Genomic DNA, 19,750 nt, shown 5'->3' with positions numbered 1-19,750 from the left:
ACTCAGTCTGTTGCAGGAATGGAGAAGTCATTTTGTAGTCCACAATATTCAGATACCTACAAAAATAGTTTGGAAAAGGAGAAAGTCCTGCAGAGTTAGAATAGAAGGTTATCTTTAGAGGTAAATACTCCTGTCCAAGTTTAACTCCATACACACAAGCACAATGTGACTAGATGTGGCCTTTGCCCAAGGGTGAAGCTCATGGAGGGATGACACTAAAGATTTTATCCATAGAAGTGAAATATCCTGAAGAAATGAGTTCTAGACATAATCTAGCCGGGGATATGTGATAGAATTAAGATGGTCCCAAATATGCAGAACAGCATCAGAAGTTTAAACAAACAAACAAAAAAAACACTAAAGAAGAAATGTAGGAAGGAAGCAATAATAGAGGCACACCGTTCAGCAGAGCTCGAAACTGGAGATTTCTCAATACTTTTTTGTGGTGCATGAGTGCTTCTGGGTAGGTGGGGAGGAGTCTGTGCTGGTACTGGACAAGTGTAGCAAGAAAATTAAAATTTCACAGGGAGACTTTGAAGTCTGTTGTATCAGCAAATTCTCTCAACATCAATAGAAAAAAAAAAGAAATATATGCCTATTCCAGATCTCCACATGAAATTCCTCCATTTTTCTCTTAACAATTTGTATTTCCATTATAAATTCTTGTGGTTGAGATTATTGACCTGACCCATAATCTTCTCAGATGTCTTAGTGGTAACACGTCACATACTGGCACCACAGACCAAAATAAAAACAACAATAATTAAAAATAATACGATATAAGCATACTTGTAAAATAAATTACACTAGAAGGTTTTTAGAAACTATATGAAATTATTTTTATTTGAAATTGTAGATTTCCTTAGTGAGGATATTGTTTTTCTTTTCTGTGGACCCTCTGTAGTAGCCTTGCGGACCACCAGGGGTCTGCAGACCACAGGTTGGGAACCACTGCCCTAGACTATTTCTTTTCATTGCATAAAGATCCAAAGGCTCAGCTATATCAGCTCAAAGGCTTTCCGAGTGGGTCTCGAACTGCATTAAACAGTGCTACCAAATTCATAACGTGATCCCTCGGACTCGTTCTGTACACATTCCATGAGATCAACCTCATCTGTTGTCTTCCTTAAAGACATGTCCATCTCGGAAATCTGTAGAGCGGCAATATGGGCGTCAGTCCATATCTTCACAAAACACTGTTTTATTAAAGTTGTTAGTTGTCTCAGAAAATAACCCCACAATCTCATATCCTTTTCCACCCATCTCCTATTTAACCAGAGTTACACACAATATCTAAGTGGAAAAGGCTTCATTATCTTAATAAAACTGTACTGACCAAGAAAAGTGAGATTCTCCAGGCAGATGTAGGTTAAGTCCTTCTATTCTGCTCCCAGTCCACATTGGTTTTCCTCAGCGAAGTCCCATCATCCATTCAAAGCTGACTGAATTGCTGTCCTGCAATGCTCTTGGGCATGCTGTTTATAAATAAAAAATGTTGTCAGTTTTCACTGTCCTTCATATGGGCATCTGTTTTGTGTCTTGTATAGTCATAGAAATATGGGGCTGGAAGGGACCTTGAAAAGTCAAGTCCAGCCCCCTGTGTTGTGGCAGGACCAAATAAACTAGACCACCATCTCTGACGGGTTTGTCCAACCTGTTTTTAAAAACCTCCACTGATGGGGTTTCCACAACCTCCCTTGGAAACCTATTCCAGAGCTTAATTACTCTTTTATAGTTGGAGAGATTTTTCCTAATATTTAACCTAAATCTTCCTTGCTGCATATTAAGTCTATTACTACTTGTCCTGTCTTCAGTGAACATGGAGAACAATTGATCACTATCCTCTTCATAACATCGCTTAACATTTTTGAAGAGTGTTATCAGTTCCCCCATAGTTGTCTTTTCTTAGGTTAAAAACAGGGCATATTTAGTCTTTTCTTCATTGGTCAGGTTTTCTAAACCTTTTGTAATTTTTGTTGGTCTCCTGTGGATTCTCTCCAGTTTGTCCACATCTTTCCTGAAGTGCGGCACCCGGAATTGGACACACTACTCCAGCTGAGGCTGTCCAGTCACAGCACATCAGCACTTAAAAAAAACCCAAAAAACAACAATCCCAATTATGAATGTGAGTTGTGGAAGGTTTGCACCTTTTGTGGACTTTCTTACAAGGGGCAGAAAAGTCAAGAAACAGATATTAAGGAAGCATCCACCAGGCATATTTTGATGGTACCGTGGTAATGGAAGGCAACTGTCTTCAACATCAGTACTTTCAGATCCACATGGCTGTGTTTCAGACTTTTATATGGAGATTCAGCAGAAATTTGGGCTACTATGATGTGCCAAATAGGTATGGGTGAGTGGTGAGAAATCTTGACATTTCTGATGTGTGAGAACCGTGTTAACACATATATGTGTTATGGGAGGAGTTTGTCTAGGAAACATCTTTTGCAATACTTTCCTTCTGTTACATCTCAATTGTAGGTTTCAAGCTTTTGAATAACTTCATTTCACAGTCACAATTAAGAATTTCAAAGTTTCAACTCGCTAAATTTCTTTTTAGGTAAGCACATGAGGGAAGAGGAAAGAGGCTTGGGGACTTCAATATGGGCAAGACAGCTAAATGCAGCTTCCAGGGTTACTCCTCAGGTAAGACAACATATTACTCCTTGTTATAGAAGGAGGAGTATGCAGCAGTCAACAAAAACCAAAACCAGTAAACATGATGATGGTATCTCCTCACTGCATGTCTGGTAACTGATAACTTTGGAGCTGGTAGGCATCAGTTATCTGTATCATGTTTTCTCTGAGCTGTTCTGCCTTTCTGGATGTTTTCGGAAACCTGAGTATATTATAAAATTGCTACAAAGACACTAGGTATCTTAAGAAAAAGTGGGATTTTACTGTTCATGAAAGGTTCCAGTTCGATGAGCCACACTCATGAAGTCTTACTTCAGACAGAGTAAGTTCTAGCTTTCCCGTATTGCCCAGTCAAACTTTATTTGGAAGCATCACCCTCCTTGTTATCTCTAGTCAGACTGCCAGCAAGGCTGTCAGTTGCGCTGGTGGTTTCTGTGATGTGGACACTACACTTGCTCACTGGAAACTGGACTGAGGCAGCTCAACTCATTTCACATAGGCTACTGAACAGCCAGTAGTTGGTGTCATTTTTGAGTTCTTAATCTGGGCTGTATTCAAGCCAGAGCCCTAAAGATGAAAGACTCTAAAGCCTATCACCAATTCTCTGAGCCTTCCAGTATTTCCTGGCATCTTAAATGGTGTCTGTCTTGTGCACTAGAAATGTTGGTAATACTTCAAGTCGCAGGATACTGATACTATTTAGTAATTATATTTTAATTGAGTGGTAGCTTAATATTCTACAGGAATATGTTATTACATGGTATTCCTTACGCTTTTATAGTTCCTAATTTAGAACTGTCTGTGTCTCAGCTATAGAATATTCAAGACAAATTGCCAATTTAAATATTTACTGATTGTGATATTGTTCGTTATAGTTAGGAATAGTCTGTGAAATCCAGGACATTGTTTTCACACTTTGGTCCCTGCAAAATAACAAAAGTGAGGGTCTTTTTGTGGTCCTTCCTTCCCTGTATCTGTACTAGCAATAGTTAATTAGTTTATCACTATTCTAGTAACTTTAATAATTGCATGGGAAAAAAGTTACACAGAAATATTGCATTATTTTTGAACAGGCATATACTGTAGAGAAAAGGACAGGATGCTAAAACAGACCTGCTTTATTCCTGTTAGAACTGTATATTCATTCAGAAATATTTAATTTGTCCAGTAGTACAATGAGAAGAATTAAAAGGCATTTGCATTCAGAAACCATGAGTTGTCATGTGTGATTGATTTCCCCTCTTCTGCTCTAGGATACAAGTAAAGCTCAGAAATATATAAAGAAAGAGGGTGCATCGGAAGCAAGTCACAAGGTTCAGGAAAATAGAAATTTTATACACAGCAATGGCTTGCGCTTCCAACATGGCAAGTGCACGCGGGACTCTAGCCTGATCCAAGGGGAGTGCCGGTTGAGTGACGGCAGCCTCAGCCCTGATAGGCCATATGGTGAGACGTCCTTGTCTGTACCCCTTCACCCAACGAAGAGGCCAGCATCAAATCCACCCCCTATTAGCAACCAGGCCACAAAAGGTAACATTTTCTTTTGTTGTCCTCTTGTCACCAAAAAAACTGGTTTCCTTTTTGATTATCTATAATCTTAAGAAAAACTTGTCTGAAACAGAAGCTGCAACAAACAGATGTAGATTTTGAGGGGAAAAAAACAAAAGCACATCCTTGCAGTCAAATTTTGGTATGGAGCAGTTGTGTAGTGGAAAAAGAGGGATTTAATGGAGTTATGCCCATTTTGAGTTTTCCCCTTGTTAGTGTTGCCAACCTTTGCAAATTTATCAGCTGTGAAGGACATCTCATTTAGATTAAGCATCTGGGTTTTTTCCTTTCTCTTTGAGTATCTTAACTCAGAAAGTATGAGGCTTCAAAAGGCATCTTGATGACCTTACTAGTTATTTCCTTAGATGTGTAATTTACTTGACTACAAATCTGAGGGAAGTGCACAATTCAGGGAGCTAAGATTAGTGAGTTTTCCTATTTAAACTAGGAAAATCTGGAAATATATAATACAATTCTCTCTCAGAATGCTGACTGAAATGAAGGAAAAATATATGAAATTCATATATGTCCATTATGCCCATTGCTTTGATCCAAAACCAGTGGATAGAGAAGAACTGCAACATAGAAAGAATTTCATCTGGAAAAGTCACTGACTCCAGGAGAGAATCTGCTTTCCATTTGGTTTTATCTGATTTTACAAAATCTGTTCTAAAAATAACTGAAACACTGATTTCAATTTTCCAGGCAAGCGTCCAAAGAAAGGAATGGCAACTGCCAAACAGCGTCTTGGGAAGATCCTAAAGCTGAACCGAAATGGCCATGCACGCTTCTTTGTTTGATGTAGCTGCTGCTGCTGCTACTACTGCTGTCTTTCCTTCACAGCCAGTATTGGGGGCAACAGAGCCTGGAGCTGCTGTTATTCCTCTGACAGAAGCAGACTTGCATGTTTCACATAGAACACTGCCTGATGAACAAAAAAAACAAAAACAAACCAATGCTGCATTTTCACTGTGCCACACCCGCTCAGCAATAACCATTTGGGAATGGGGAAATCTTCAGAGAGACAATGGACTGGGAAATGGTCTCTCATCAGGGCTTGAATATCACTTATTTGCTGGTAGTGTCTGAGCTAATTCATGAGGGGGGAAGATGATAAAGGTGGTTATCCATAATTTATTTCTGACAGATTTTTACAACTTTTAAATTCATTTTTAACTATTTATTTGGAAGACTTTTTTTGTGGGGGTTATTAATTTAGATTTAAGAATGTGAAGGTTTTAATTGTTCTTGATGATGTATGTTTGGTGCAGTGGAGAGCCACATTAATGGTGATTAGTCTGGACTCCTAAATTTGATATTCAGGTTATAGTCTTAAACAGGGATGTGATGCATTATTAATTATTTTTAAATTAAGTCATATGGAATCTTATTTTATATTTTTCTGCTCTTTATAAGCTATTGGTTGGGCTTTTGTTGACTTGTAAGGTGCATGCTCTCTGCCAATTTAGTCACCTTAGTCTCTCCTCTATTCTGTACACATTGCTGACTCACCAAAGTGGAGAAGCAGAGTCTCTTCTGTCTTCAAGAAGAGCATGATTATTCAAGTTCAATAGTTAACATGTCTTAAACTGCACCCCTCCCTCAAACTTTGGGATTTATGCTTTTCGTCCTGACATGGTTGGTATTCAGTCCAGGTAAGGGTGATTTTCTCTTTTAAGGAGAAAATAAAATGGTTCAGAGAAGTTTTATTCCTACAACTTAATTTAAATGTTAGTACAGAGAAGAGCAGCGTTTATCTTTTCCTGAGGGATGGGAGAGAGTGCAATATGATGGGCTAAGTTTCGGATAAATTGTATTGGTTGAAAAAACAATTCTGAAAATATAAATTGCAGAATTAAGATTTGGCAGATTTGCGAGGGGTGAAGGGAGCACTAAAACCAGCGATAATCATTAGTATACTTTAAAAATACATTTTACTGAGGAACTAAGGAGGCAGTTGAACATTGCTCCTTGCAAGACTGCACAGGACAGCCAATCTGAGTCTTAACTGGTGCATATGTAAGTGTTGAGTTTAGTAGCTAGCTGATCTCAGAATGATCATTTGTGCCATGCTTTACATAGAGCTGATAGTAAATGCCAATTCTGAATTACCTGTAAATAATGTTGATTTTAAATTTGTATTTTTCTGTAATATAAAATTAAATATTTAAATTTCAGGGTGGGGGGGAAAGGGGAACATCTTTACTTGATTCTGTAAAAAGGGTATTTTTCAGGGTCCAGCCAAAAGTAAAACACTGATGTGCTAGGTATACCATCTTTGATTTTTTCCTGTTTAGTGAGAGTGAAAAGGCTTGGCTTAGGAATCCAATTTATTGATTAGTCTTAATTCCATTCACAGTTTGCCTGCCCTCCATATTCTGTCCTGGATAGCTTCTTCCTGCTGTACTTAAAAACAAATTCAGTTTTACCTTCCAGATTTACATGTAGATATATCCATGTATACATCTAGATTAGAATAAGAATAATGCCCTTGGAAATATATGCTGGCAGGATTTCCTGATTATTGCAAGGTCAGAACTATTTAGCTGAGGTCAGCCAATTTCTGAATGGGAAAATATCAAAATATAACATGGCTACATATAGGTTAAATAGCATTAATGATTTTTCTTCTTCCAGACCTTGCAAATTATTGCTTGTTTCTCTCCTCCTCAGCCCAGCTTTTGGACTTGATTTGAAGTAGTGTATACATCAGAGTTAGTTGATTTTGCTAACCCATAGCCAAAAACACATTGGATGAGTTCAAGCTCTGTTGGCAGACCATTTTTATTTAATACATGCTACCTGCCTTGTTTAAGGTGCTGGGGGAAGGAGACAATAAAAGTGATACTTGCTAATTACCAAGAACAGAAGACAGGGAGCAGTTACTCTACAGGTTCTGAAAAGTGACCATAAGTATTGTTGTCAGGCAACAAATTTTCCAGTCATTGATGAGAGGAAAGAATATTTTAAACATTCAGTATGAAATTTAATTCTGTCTTGTGATACATTCTCATGGAAATATTTGATAAACTTATACCATGATATCAATACTGTTTTAAATTATTAGAAAATTATTAGAATTATAAGGAAAAAACTTACCTCTGAATTGTTCATGTCGATTCAAGGAAAACCAGGTCATATCTGCCAGGCTTTGAGTAACTGGTTCAGTTCTGGCAAACCTCTTACTGGCTATCTTTCTAATTAATTAAGAATATGAGGTATCCCAAACAGAAGTAATTCCTAAGGGACGTCAAGCAGAAATGGAGGGGAGTGAAGACTGACTTTATTTTTTAATATAGATTCTGAGAACTGCATAATGAAACAGAAATATACCATTTTGGAATATGGAGCATATTGTGCTGCTGTCCCTCTGACTTGTTTGCAACAGGTCTGTCTTCTAAGCCTCTTCATTAACAATATCTATAGTTATTCTCTTATTAGTGGAAAAAGTACTTGGCTGGACCCATACATGTTCAATGGTTATTTCTAGTTTTCTTTCTTTTTCCCTTTTCTCCCACTTTTTCAAGGTGGCTCTCCATTGTAGTGAGTGTACTAACGTCTGTTCATAGGCTGTCAAAAGGCAGAGGTTCATTTCCATTTTCTCCTGATTTTCATGCTTCCAGTAGAAGTCTCTGTAAGAGACTTCGACTTTATTTGGGGTGAGAGGAAACCTCAGTCAATCAGTTCAAAGGAAATTGATAACAAATGAGTCTCCTTTTGGTAGCTTCATGAAGAGGATATGTTGACCTCACTTACTCAAGCATTTGTGTGTTGGGATGTTAGTATATTGTTGGAAGAAAACACTATTGCACCAATCTTTTTATAGATGGAATGAACCTGGTGCTATAGAGGTGGAGAGAAAAAAAAACCTGTCTTCTTTCACATTTCACGTTTTTGGGGTCAGAATGGGGGGAGATGGATAGGAGCACTGATAGGGGGCAACCAGGAGACTGAGTCCTACTATAGGAACTCATTTTCAAGGTGGATATTTAAAAAAAAAAAAAAAAAAAAAAAGAGAGCGAGACATGAATTTGAACTTAAAATTATTGTACTTTAAAAAATATCTTAAATTTTCTGTAGTTAGAAAAATGATGAAACATTTGGGGAGATGAAACATTTGGGGGTTTGCCCTTCTCCAAGTACTCAAGTTCTTATAATTTTTCAAAAGAAAAATATGAAAATGGAAAGACCACCTAGAAAATTATATCAAAGACTCTTCCAGCAACTTTCCCCTTTCTCCCTATACTATACTTGCTAATAAACCCTGGCTACAAGGTAGCCTTTAATGACCTCTGAGGTAGATTACCTATGCAACCTATAATATTCTACATGAAATAATTCTTGAAGAAATCATTTCAAAAGGTTTCGATGTTAAGAATGAACAGTTGTTACTTTCTGGCCACATGTTTTGGTCTTTTTTAGCTGAAGTACCTGTATTCATTTTAAGAGAGGTAAGAGAGCACAGAGCGATGGCCTCCCTTTAAAGAGCTTCAGCTTTCCCAAGCTTTGTTATATGGTATAGGCTGCTTTCATTCACTAGGACATGAAATCACAAATGTTGAAGCCTTTGCATGAGTATAACCAAGGGCTGAGTCATTATCTTGCTGACCCTTGGTTGGTAATTGTGGGGACCGAGCAGGGCTGAGGTTAGAACCAAACCGAAGCTGATGGCCCCCTCTAGTCTCCATGCCACCAAAAATCTGAGTGTCTTTTTAAAGCTTATTTACATAATACTTCCAGCCCATTAAAGGCTGTCCATAGCCCTGGGACTAAGCAAACTTAGAGCCTCTTTATTTTGCAGAAGAAATTATAAATGAAACCAAGGCCTTACTGTTTGTGGTAAACTGAATTAAAAAGCTGCAACATCCATTTTTCCAAAATAGAAACTATTTCTGGGTGCAAAACAAGTGATGAATCATGCAGTGGATAGGAAATATGAATAGCACTGATTAGGAAATGCACATGCTTCTTCATAAGCTGCATTTCCTTTTGGAAAAGGACTTTTTTCTACTTTTAATAAAAATTAAGCCATAACAGTTTCATGCTGTGGGAAGGGAGTGAAAGGGATCACTTTAAGAGATTATATTAATATGAATTATCACTTCTGCTGGGAAATGTCTAACTTTGCCAGTGCTTTGGCAGTAATTTCTTTTTTTTAAATCCATGAAATTTGAAAAAGGGGATAGTTCTTGGCTATATTTACTAGTTTTGTAGTAGTGTTTTGCTGGCTCATTTACTTTTCCCTCTCCCTTTTCTACTCTAATTCCTTTTTTGAACATCTGTGGAAAATACTAGCTTGTCTGCCTGAATAGGGGTGTCTGTGTGTATGCGTTGGGGGTGTGTGCGCGCGCGCGTGTGTGTGTTTTTACAGAAACACACTACAGTGTTGAATATTTGGCTGGGAAAGGGGATGCTGCAGCTTTAACAGCATTTTTTTCAATTCATAACAGTATTTCCCATCCTCTTTTGCCTGCAGGCAGGGAAAGTGTATGTACAGTATTTATTTTTGTTTCAATTTTACTTTAAATTTGTAAATTTCTATAAGTAGCTCACATTGGTTATTCTAGGGAAGGACAAGTGGCTTGTTTAAATTTGTATTTGATATTCATAGTTTCCAGTTTCTGTACTTTAAAATATTGAAATTAAAAAGTTGAATTACTTACGTTTTGATTTTAGCAATCTATAGTGTTTAATTGCTACAGGTTTTTGTTCACTTGCTTAATAATCCAAATACAGAAAGTTGTACAGAAAGTCTTATGAGGAAAAAATGCTTAATTCTGTTCTAGGTCTGATTTTTGTGCCTGATGTTTTACTTTTGATTTTGATGAAGATGTGCTGGAGAGATGTGGGGAATGCAGCACGTTCTCTTACTATTTTAAAGTGTAAGTTTTTTGCTTTTTATCAAAACATTTTCTAGGAGCTGGGTACGTTTTGTGAGAATGTATAAAGTCTTTTTTTTACATCTAAATGTAAGTAGAGATGGTTGAGACTTCCAGAGGTACATCACTTAGTAAACTTCAAGAAATTGATCCAATTTGGAAGAGTTTTAATGCTAAAAGAAGCTATTTTTTTCTTCTTGTTTCTTCTTTTCATATTTTTACTTTTTGGTCAAGTTTGCCTTATGCTCCTGATGCCTCTGGCCTTTTGGGGAACAGCTCTTCCTGTCTGTGACTGACAAGAGGTACTGTTTCTGATAGAATGGGTTTCTCTGTCAGTCACACACCTTTTTTTTTCCTTTACCCATATTGTCATCTTTCCTTTTATTCTTGCCCACTTTTCTGTCCATTCTGCTTGCAACTGCATCCTGTTTCATTTCACAATCATCTTGGTCCCCAGTTTGTATTCATGTGTCGCCACACCACTGGGAAGAAGAAGCACTGCCATGCTGCATTTAGATTTAGTGTCATGCTTTCTCTTTCCCTACAGAAATAGTGCTGTGTGCTGCTGAACGGCTTCAAGTACTTGCATGGGCGGGGGGGAGGAGAGACACTTTCTCCCTCATGTAAATGATGTGCTCCAATACCCCAGTGATGGTCATGGTATAAAAACTTTAGATGGTGTGTCAATGGATTCAGGAGAACAGGATGGCAAAAGCTGTTATTTTTGTTATTTTGTATCCTGTGCAGCTGGCCAAGTTACTTAGTCCTCAGGCTGGCTCTCAGCTTACTGGGAGAAATTTATTTTGTATTTGTATTACTGTTGCACCTAGGAACCCTGGTCATGGACTAGGACCCCAATGTACTAGGCAGTGTACAAAAACAGAAAAGAGAGTCCCTGCCCCAAAGAGCTTGCAGTATATGATAGAAAGGGTCCAAAAGTAAATTAACAGGCTCTTTGGTCCATGTGTTTAAAACATACAGCCCTCATAATGTTTCTGAGCAGGAGTTTCTTCTGCACTCACTTAAAAAAAAAACAAAAACACCTTCATATTTGAAGGGAAGGCTCTGATATGAAGAATATCTTAATTTAAGTAAATGGGGCAGAGATCTCAAATATTAAAATGTCAATAATTAACTTCAGCAAGTGTGTACTTCACATGTCTTTAATAGTTCTTTTTAACTTCACCTAGTAAAACTCTTCTAAAATTGTTCAGCCACATACACGGAATCTCAAAATGTTAATCTATCAAGTAAACACATTTCAAAAAGTGTTCAGCGCACTTACGCTGTCTAAGAATGCTTCAGCAAGACTAGATGATCCCACCGAACAGATCGGTTGCATCACATGCACCAAATGACTTTTCATACTGATGTTCTGATTTTAAAATAAAGCAGGAGTGAGAAGTGGGAGATAATAGAGGCACTCGCACTGATTATAAGTAGTAAGCTGCATGGCTATATAGAAGCTTGCTTGGAGTACTAATCTATTGCTTTTGGAGGTGAGTGTTAAGAAGAGATCATATGTTCTTAATGCCTTTTCCCCCTTGTGCCTTTTACTATCGGTTTTTGCCTTTATCAGTCACACTCCATTGCAGACTGAACAAGAACTACATGTAAAAGTGCCCTGTGCATAGGATATTATAATACAATATCCACGCTTACATAGTTAATAAATAACTGAATGGAAACACCACTGGATGGACCTTTGCACGTTTTCTACAGCATGTTCTTATTCCCTTTAACACAGAAGGGTTTTGGGGGGGAAATATACATTCTCTTTTCACCAGAGAGGGTAAAATTTTAAGGCTCTAAGATTGTACCAAATGGGCAAACATCTTAGTTTTCACAGTTTAAGAACTCACAAGATAACCTCTTCTGTGAAGAGAGGTTAGGGTAGTTCTCATGGTTAATTCTATACTGCATATTTGAAGCCTTGAGCCATCCATTGTACAATCCATTGTTCGCTTAGCATATTGGCCTTGTCTTCCCTACTGAGGGTAACCTAAGCTGCTCCATAGGGTTTACCCTTTCCTGGTAACATTTTAAAGCTACAATTGCCTTGTCTACACTGGGATTTGAACATGTTAGTTAACAGGATGTTAAACACATACCTTTTTTGCTAGTGTTTGTCAATGCTACGGGAAACAAAGGCACAAGGATGGGTATGTTGGAATGTGCCATGCTGAATATTCATTCCTGTAGAAGTACTCTTCCCTCTGGGAGATCTTGGAGCTTAAGCTTTTATGATTGGTAAGTAATGCATGAGCGCTCCCACAACAAAAGTTAATGAGGACTGGAATGGAAATGTTGCTATACCATTTTTATTCATTTTAAGAGTGCTGTGGAAATTAATGCATTTAACACACCAACTAATTAGCAATTAAAATATAAACAGACAGATGGTTTATATGTGAGAGAAATCACTGATTATTCTCCACTAGTGGTAATTGCTAAGAAGGATAAGGAGCAAAGTCTCATCAGTCAGAATTCTTATTGTTCCATCTGAAGTATTCAGTGTTGTTCTAGCCATGTCGGTCCCAGGATATTAGTGAGACAAGGTGGGTGAGGTAATATCGTTTATTGGATGCACATCTTGTGGTGAGAGAGACAAGCTTTTTGACCTGAAGAGCTCTCTTTGTTTGAAAGCTTCTCTCTCGCCAACACAAGTTGATCCAATAAATGATATTACCTCACCCGCCTTGTCTCTGTTCCATCTGAAGGCAGACTCATAGGCCGGTGTGCTTTATCTTTACTACCTAGAGTCTTGAAGCCATGTTATACTGAGACTTTAGAACAAGTGCTGCAAACTTCTAAAGAATTGCATTTGGATTAATAGCTCTATCTGTACTACTCAGTACTCCTGCTGTATGTGCTCTGGTTTTGGAAAATAACCTTCGTTGGAACATACAAGCTAACTAAAAGTACAGTACATGGAGTCTGTGATGCTTTGAATCTACCACAAAGGGTTCATACTATCTCTTACTCCTCCCCAAGATAATTTTAATAAGAAATAATAGTTCCCCAGTTAACTTTGTGCAATTATTTGGAGTGTTATTTCCACCCAGGCCCAGAGATTTAAACTGTTGTACACTTGAAATAAATACTTGTGATCCAAGTATATACCTTGGTGATAACTTGTGAATTGCAAGTCACACTTGCGTAAAGAAGTCAACAAAACTGAGAACTGCTAATCCAGTGTCCTGTGATGAGAGGAGTGTGAGCAAATTCCTAATTAGTTAATGCTAATCCACATTTTGGAAGCGATATTAAACTTCATGCTTCACTCTTAAGCCACTCTGTAATTAGTAGGTATTGGGTGGCTTCTTTCACCTTCTGAAACATTTGGTGTTGGCCACTGTCAGAGAGGATACTGGACTGGATGGCCCATGGTCTGATCCGGTATGGCAATTCCTGTTTTCCAATTAATGCTATGGGCTAAGTTTTCAGATTTCTGCGGTTTTACCTGCATGATTTTAATGAGCTGTTGCAGCTGGAAGAATTGCACTGAATATTTGGTATACAGTTTTCACTCAACTTTTTTGCTGCATTTTGCAGTGCTGCTGGGTTAGTGGGAGAGCATCATATGGTCATTTTCTAGACTGCAGGTGTTACTTGTAGTGGGTCAGTAGGAGCATTTGCCTGCTCCAATACAAAACCTAAATAAGCAAAATCAGCTTTTTTTTTTGTCTTACCACTGCCACTAACTTCAGTTCTGAACTCCTTCTGCAAGCTATGCTAATAACCACTGGGCTGCAATTGCTGCTATTCTACAAGCAGAAATAAACTAGTCACCTTATCCAACTCACTATAACAATAATAGTTTGCCATTTGGATTCCTTGTCTCCGGATGAAACAAGTACAGAACATGGGACAATCATTTAATCTCATGCAGCTAATTCTGTCAACCAAGCATGGAAGGACACCTCTATTCTTTCGGATCTAAACTATTCCTTTTTTAAAATCCTCACATTGTGTTTTTTGTTGCTGTCGATAGCTGGATTTCCTCTTACCTTGAAAGGCCTTGATATCTCAGGGTGCCGATGATGTTTCATGAACCCAAGAGTCACCAGTCCTATGAAGAGCTGGTGTGAAAAGCTATAGAAGTTCAACAGGCCATAGAGATTGCCAATCAATACCATCAAGAAGATCAGAGGCAACTGAGACACAGACAGAAATGCAGTATTAAGTACTGTAACAAAAACCTAGGGAAGAAGCTTTTCCTTTCCATCTCTGTTACTTATATAGGCCTTACAACAGTTACACAGTGCTATTGCCGTATGTTCTTTGTCTTCCCGATGATGATGATGATTTTCCTCAACATGTGCAACTATGGTATTAACTAAATCACAGGGCCTCCTATAAGTGAAAAGAGCAGGAGACTTAAGTTCTCTAGGGCCATCACTAGGCAGATTTAATTTGCTTGGGAAGCTCTTAAATACCACGTAGATAGTGCACTATAGGAAACCCTGTTTTGGAAATGTTTTTTTAATTTAAAAAAAAAAAAAAAAGTTAGAAGGAAATTTTAGAAGAACAAATGGGAGTTGGGTTTCCAATTCCCCCTGACTGTCAATGGGAATTAGGTGCCAAAATGCCCTTTGAGAAATGTCCTTATCATGTGAAATAGATGAAAAGCCAACCTTTTCCTTTGATGAAAAGTCTCCCAAAGCTGGAATTTGAACTCCTCCAAGAAGTATTTTAGTATTAGTCTCTGGCTACTTGATGCCACAAAGACCTTTTTTGAAGCTTTTTATTCTATTGTGTTGACACACTGAGCCACCAGGGTCCCATTGTGTTAGATGCTGTGGAAACAAACCTTTACATAGCTCCTGTCCTGAAGAGCTTACACTTTAATATGAAACAAGGCACCTCAACTTCATGTGACCCGCAAAGGAGGAAAGGAAGTGATGTGAAAGGCTCTGAAATTGGACCACTTGTCACATGGATTAGTTATTGCACAATTGCATTCCAAATATGAGTTTTTTTTCTTCCATAAAAATGTGTTCATGTAAATTTAGCAGTCAGAGAGAGTGGTAGGTTTGATGGTGTTGTCAGCTGATGTCTTCTGTCTAGGCAATGAACAGAGACAACGTGGGAAGTAGCAGTGCAAGCTTCCCCTATGCTGCCCCACCAAGGTGTCTCCAATCCTGCTCTGGAGAAGGTAGTTCAGTCAGCATATCCATTGTGTTCTCAGACAGTGCCAGTTGTGATGGCAGGGGTTTTATGTGGAAAGTGCAAAGTCCACTTAAGAATTCCAGTCTGTTGGGGCAGATGACCAGACAATACCAGCTGTTCATGGCTAGGCAGGGGGGAGTTGTGACCACTGCTAGTGGCTGCCTGAGAAGTACACTCACAGCTAGTCTGCACAAAAAACATTATTAGTGCTACTCTCTAGCCTTCCCGGGTCTCATTCACCTGTGTTAGCCTCAGAGACCAGGCATATGTCAACACAGCACATTGCTGTCAACAGCAAGTAGCTACACACCGTCATGAAAAGCGGGCTGCATCCATGCTGCGGTGTGTAGCTACACGTGTCAGGGAAAGGCTCCGGCAGAGGGGAGGCAATGAGGAAACATGCCGACAGCCTTTCCCTGCTGCGAGTAAAGGCTCCAGCAACAGGGAGCTGGCGCAACCTTTCCCTGCGAACTCCTGCAGCTAGTGCCTTTCCCTGAGGTGGGGGGAAGGCTACAGCAGCAGGGAGGCAGTGGGGACGCTACAGTGCGAAAAATAGCAGTGTCGATGGGGAGACGTGGTTTGGATGAGTAGGAAACTGGTAGAGTATAGACTTAACTACATACCCACACCCTTCAGGTGTGTCTACTCTATTCACCTGTGTTGTGCCTCACCAGATACACTGCTGTTTATACCCGGCCTGGGGGGGTTACATAGATTTGTACTCCACACACCGCCAAAAAAAGCGTGCAGTGTAGAAACACCCTTAGACGACACCCTTAGACTGTCAAGTGTTTGGGACAGGAGCCATCATTTATGATACATTTGTACAGTGCCTGACACAGTGAGGCCTGGACATGGTTGAAGGACTCCTAGGTGCTACCGCATTGTAAATGGTATATCTTAGTTTTCTGTAATATTTTCTTAGTGCGTTGACCAAGTAGGACGAGTGGGGAGGTAGCTGAGTCATTCTCTAAGAATGTGAGGTTAAAAAAAAAAACCTCTCAAGCCTCATTCAGAATCCAGAAAGCTCCGCTCACCATTAACAAAAGGCTTTGTCTATGGATCATGGAGAAGAGTGGAGGCCACTGTCCTTCCCGGGAAGCTGTAAGCAAACATCTTATTAGAAAGAAATAGGTAGAAATGGGTGGAAAAAAGCTAAGCATATTTTGTGGTTAAAGTGTGATTTTTTGTACAAAATTTTCAATTACATTTTGGGATTTTTTTTAATGAAAATATTTCTGAAGGGATTTTTAAAAACTTTTTATCCACTTTTTCCAGAGGGAAAAAAAATAAAGTGGATATGAAGCTTCATTGTTTTCAAGTTTTTCGTTGTGAGGAAAAGCTTTTGGTTAGGAAATTTTTGACCAGCTGTAGAAACAAAGGTAGATACAATATTACTCGTCACCAGCAAGAGGAGCTCCTGATACAGCATGTTTGTTTGTTTTTTTTTGCAGCTCTCAGGTTCTTGTTTCACCTTAAGCTTCAGGTGTTCACATTGGACAATGAAAGAAATAAAACCACACTAGCAAAAGGAAAACCACCAGAAAAATACAATATGGATGGTAACTTAAGGTGTGAAGCACTCGGATGGTATGATACTTGTTATCGTGATGAAGTGTCTTCAGTCCATTGATTAACATGAATGTTTTTATCAGATCAAGGGCTGCAGAAAGTGTTTGAACTAAGATTAGCTGTTTTTAGTATGGAAGAGATGTTTGGTTTTAGAAAGGACAGGCTTTTACCTTGCAGCTGCTAAGATTCCTCCATTCAAAGAACCAAAGAAGGACATAGCAATTAGGATTGAAATCTACAAAGCTCTAGCGAAAAAATAGAGAACCCAGTTATTCAGGATCAGTTACCCCATCTCACATATCTGTTTCTATAATTGTGCTGGTGGAGAATCCAGATTTCATCATCACCTCAAGATAATCCCATCTCCATTATTACTAAGGCAAGAGAACCTTAAATGCAAGCCAACAGGTGTCATTTCAGAAAAATTGCTTCTCCCTTCCAGCAAAGTGTGTCAGTATAAAGAACTTTATATAATGCTATAGCCTGCAAGACTGGAGTGCGGGGGACAAAAAATGGAAGGCATACTGGATCATACCAACTCTATGAAAAGTTGGGGAGGGGAAGCCCTGCAATCCAGTGGCTGTAAGTATATTTCTTCTTGCTAAAGAAGACAGACTCCTTATGAGAGCTATGCTATTCCAGACCATCTCCTTTATACTTCTTCCTTCGTGCCATATGTGGAAACAGACCTCTGCCCGAGGCATAAGAATCTGCAATCTGTTCCGTACTGTAATGAATCTCTGGCCTCTCTCCAGTAGCCCCACAAGATAGTTCCAGATGTGACAACTATCTATGTTACACTGAAAATATCCAATAAAAACAAAGGATCACACTCAGCACAGCCACAGCCTGGGCGGCCAGCGCTTCCTCCACTGTCAGGACCGTGTAGTAGGAGACATTACTGAGGTGGTGCCCTAGAGTAACAATGAGCAAGGACACTATCATACTCAATGGGATATTCCTACAATAGATTAATAACAACTCCTTTATTGCGCCTCTCAGCTGTCCATCAGGTTTACCTCTATCCCACATCAATCTAGTAGAGTTGGTTGTGAATTTGCAACAACACATTTTTTTCACTGAACAATGCAGATTTGTCAAAATCAGGACATTTGTGGGGAAGGGTTTTGATGAATTTCTTAATCTTGAAAAAGTTTTGGAATGGTCGAACCATCTAATTTTGATACTTCCGAAATGGAGGATTCTGGTTGTGGTTTGGAACCTTAAGCTAATTATAGAGAAATAAAGGCAAAATGGAACATTTCAAAATGGCTAAATGAAATGTTTTTGATTGATCCAAAGTGAAATTGAAATTGTTTTCCAATTGTTGGGTCATGAAAATTTGAGATTTCAACTTTTTGTTCTGATTCAGGACAAGAAAATCTGAGATTTTGAAAAAAAAAATTTTCGGGATGGGAAAACAGTGTCCTGCCCAGCTCTAGGACTGCATTGCATCTCTGATTATTATTGTAGGTTGCTGCTGATGTAAATGCAGGATCGTGAGAATGACGTTATAGCAAACAGTACCAATTGTTAAATTCCCTTGTGATGGCATTTTTTTCTTGTGGCTTTCAGTTCAGACCTTTTTCCAAAGAACCCACACTTGTTCTGGGCAGACAAGAGGTGTGCCTAAAGTAATACTTCCTGATCAAGAGGTACTAAAGGCTAAATGGGAGTAGGTCCTCTTTGTCCTCTGTTGCATCAAGAAGACAGTCTATGAAAATCCAACATTGGTAGGCTAAAGCATGTAACTTTAGACACCCAGTTGCTGAGGGAGAATTGCTATGAGAATTGGAGCTCATTTGAGATCCCTATCTTCACAAAGAATAAACCTCACTGTAAACGGAAAACATCAAAGGACTCTTCATTTGGATTAGCCCTAAATATCTCATCTCCCTTTCTCAAAAAGTCACCCCCCCCCTTTCATATCCACTGGCAATGGGATGAAATTCCTGCATTGGCACTCATTAGAGAGGCAAGATGGCTGAGGTAATATCGTTTAGCGGATCAAGGTCTTTGGTGAGAGAGACCCGCTTTTGAGCTTACAGAGAGGTCTTCTTCCGGTGACCTCTCACCAACAGATGTTGGTCCACTAACCAATTGCCTCACCCACTTTGTGTCTCTAGTATCCTGGGACTGATACGGCTACAACAACAATTGGTGCTCATTGTAACTTTGCTTTAAAGAGGGTTGAGTCAGGCTATGCTGTACAGCACAGTGTGAGAAGTGTTGAGAACACTAACCAAGCCCAATTCTCAGCTAGTATGGTGATTGTGGGACTGATCCTGTTGGCTAACAACTTACGTCTTCCTTTAATGAAAGTCAAGAAGAAATTCTGCTCCTCCAACGTAGCCTCCATCACTGAACCATCAGGCTCACTACCATCACCAAAGCCAGGCAACAGGACTTGATGGGCCTGTGGTCTGATCCAATATGACAACAGCCCAGTATGTGCATAAATGAATTGCACCCAAGTCAAATCTCAATATGAAAAATATTCCTACTGCTATGAATCTGCATGTTGTGCTGAAGTGAGCTTTACCCTTTAACATCTTGTATTGTTATGGTGTTCCAGCTTTGGGGCACAGAAATCCCCATTCTCTTTAGTGGTTTGTTTATCTACCGGAATGAATTCAAGCAGCTGGCTGTGGCACTCATCTTTCAGGGTTTACAATTTCCTTAGTTACAAAGTTTACATAAAACCTGCAATTAGAAGAGAAAAACGTCTGGACCTGAGATTCCAATTTTTTGTGTAGGGCTTGAAGAGTGAGATTGAACAAGTTATGCATCTGTCACCATTCCCCAATAGAGGGGAATCCTTTCTTAGGCCATTTGTCTTACTACATAAATATAGGCAGACTTTCCACAAAGAAAATCAAATGCTTCCCCTTAGGGGTGATGGTGAGGCAAGAATCCCTTCCTAGGAAAATCAAACTGCTTGG

At 39.0% G+C, this 19,750-nt stretch overlaps 1 protein-coding gene and 1 pseudogene across 1 annotated transcript in view; one reads left to right on the top strand and one right to left on the bottom strand.

Moving 5' to 3' along the window:
* KDM7A (lysine demethylase 7A) overlaps positions 1-10,219 on the top strand; it is an 84,178-nt gene extending 73,959 nt beyond the window's left edge. The window contains exons 18-20 of the mRNA XM_067536035.1: positions 2,561-2,646; positions 3,891-4,167; positions 4,891-10,219. Coding sequence (XP_067392136.1) covers positions 2,561-2,646; positions 3,891-4,167; positions 4,891-4,985 — 458 coding nt within the window. The 3' untranslated portion in view covers positions 4,986-10,219. The remainder of the gene's footprint in view (positions 1-2,560; positions 2,647-3,890; positions 4,168-4,890) is intronic.
* The window catches only part of LOC137145353 (cystine/glutamate transporter-like), a 30,119-nt pseudogene continuing 15,183 nt past the window's right edge, over positions 4,815-19,750 (bottom strand).

This window comes from Emydura macquarii, unplaced genomic scaffold, assembly GCF_026122565.2.
Source record: "Emydura macquarii macquarii isolate MOO-44397 ecotype Brisbane River unplaced genomic scaffold, CSIRO-AGI_Emac_v2 contig_3530, whole genome shotgun sequence".
In the NCBI taxonomy this organism is placed as follows: domain Eukaryota; kingdom Metazoa; phylum Chordata; order Testudines; family Chelidae; genus Emydura; species Emydura macquarii.
The sequence above is the reverse complement of the archived record's forward strand: the minus strand, read 5'-3'. Positions and strand labels throughout refer to the sequence as shown.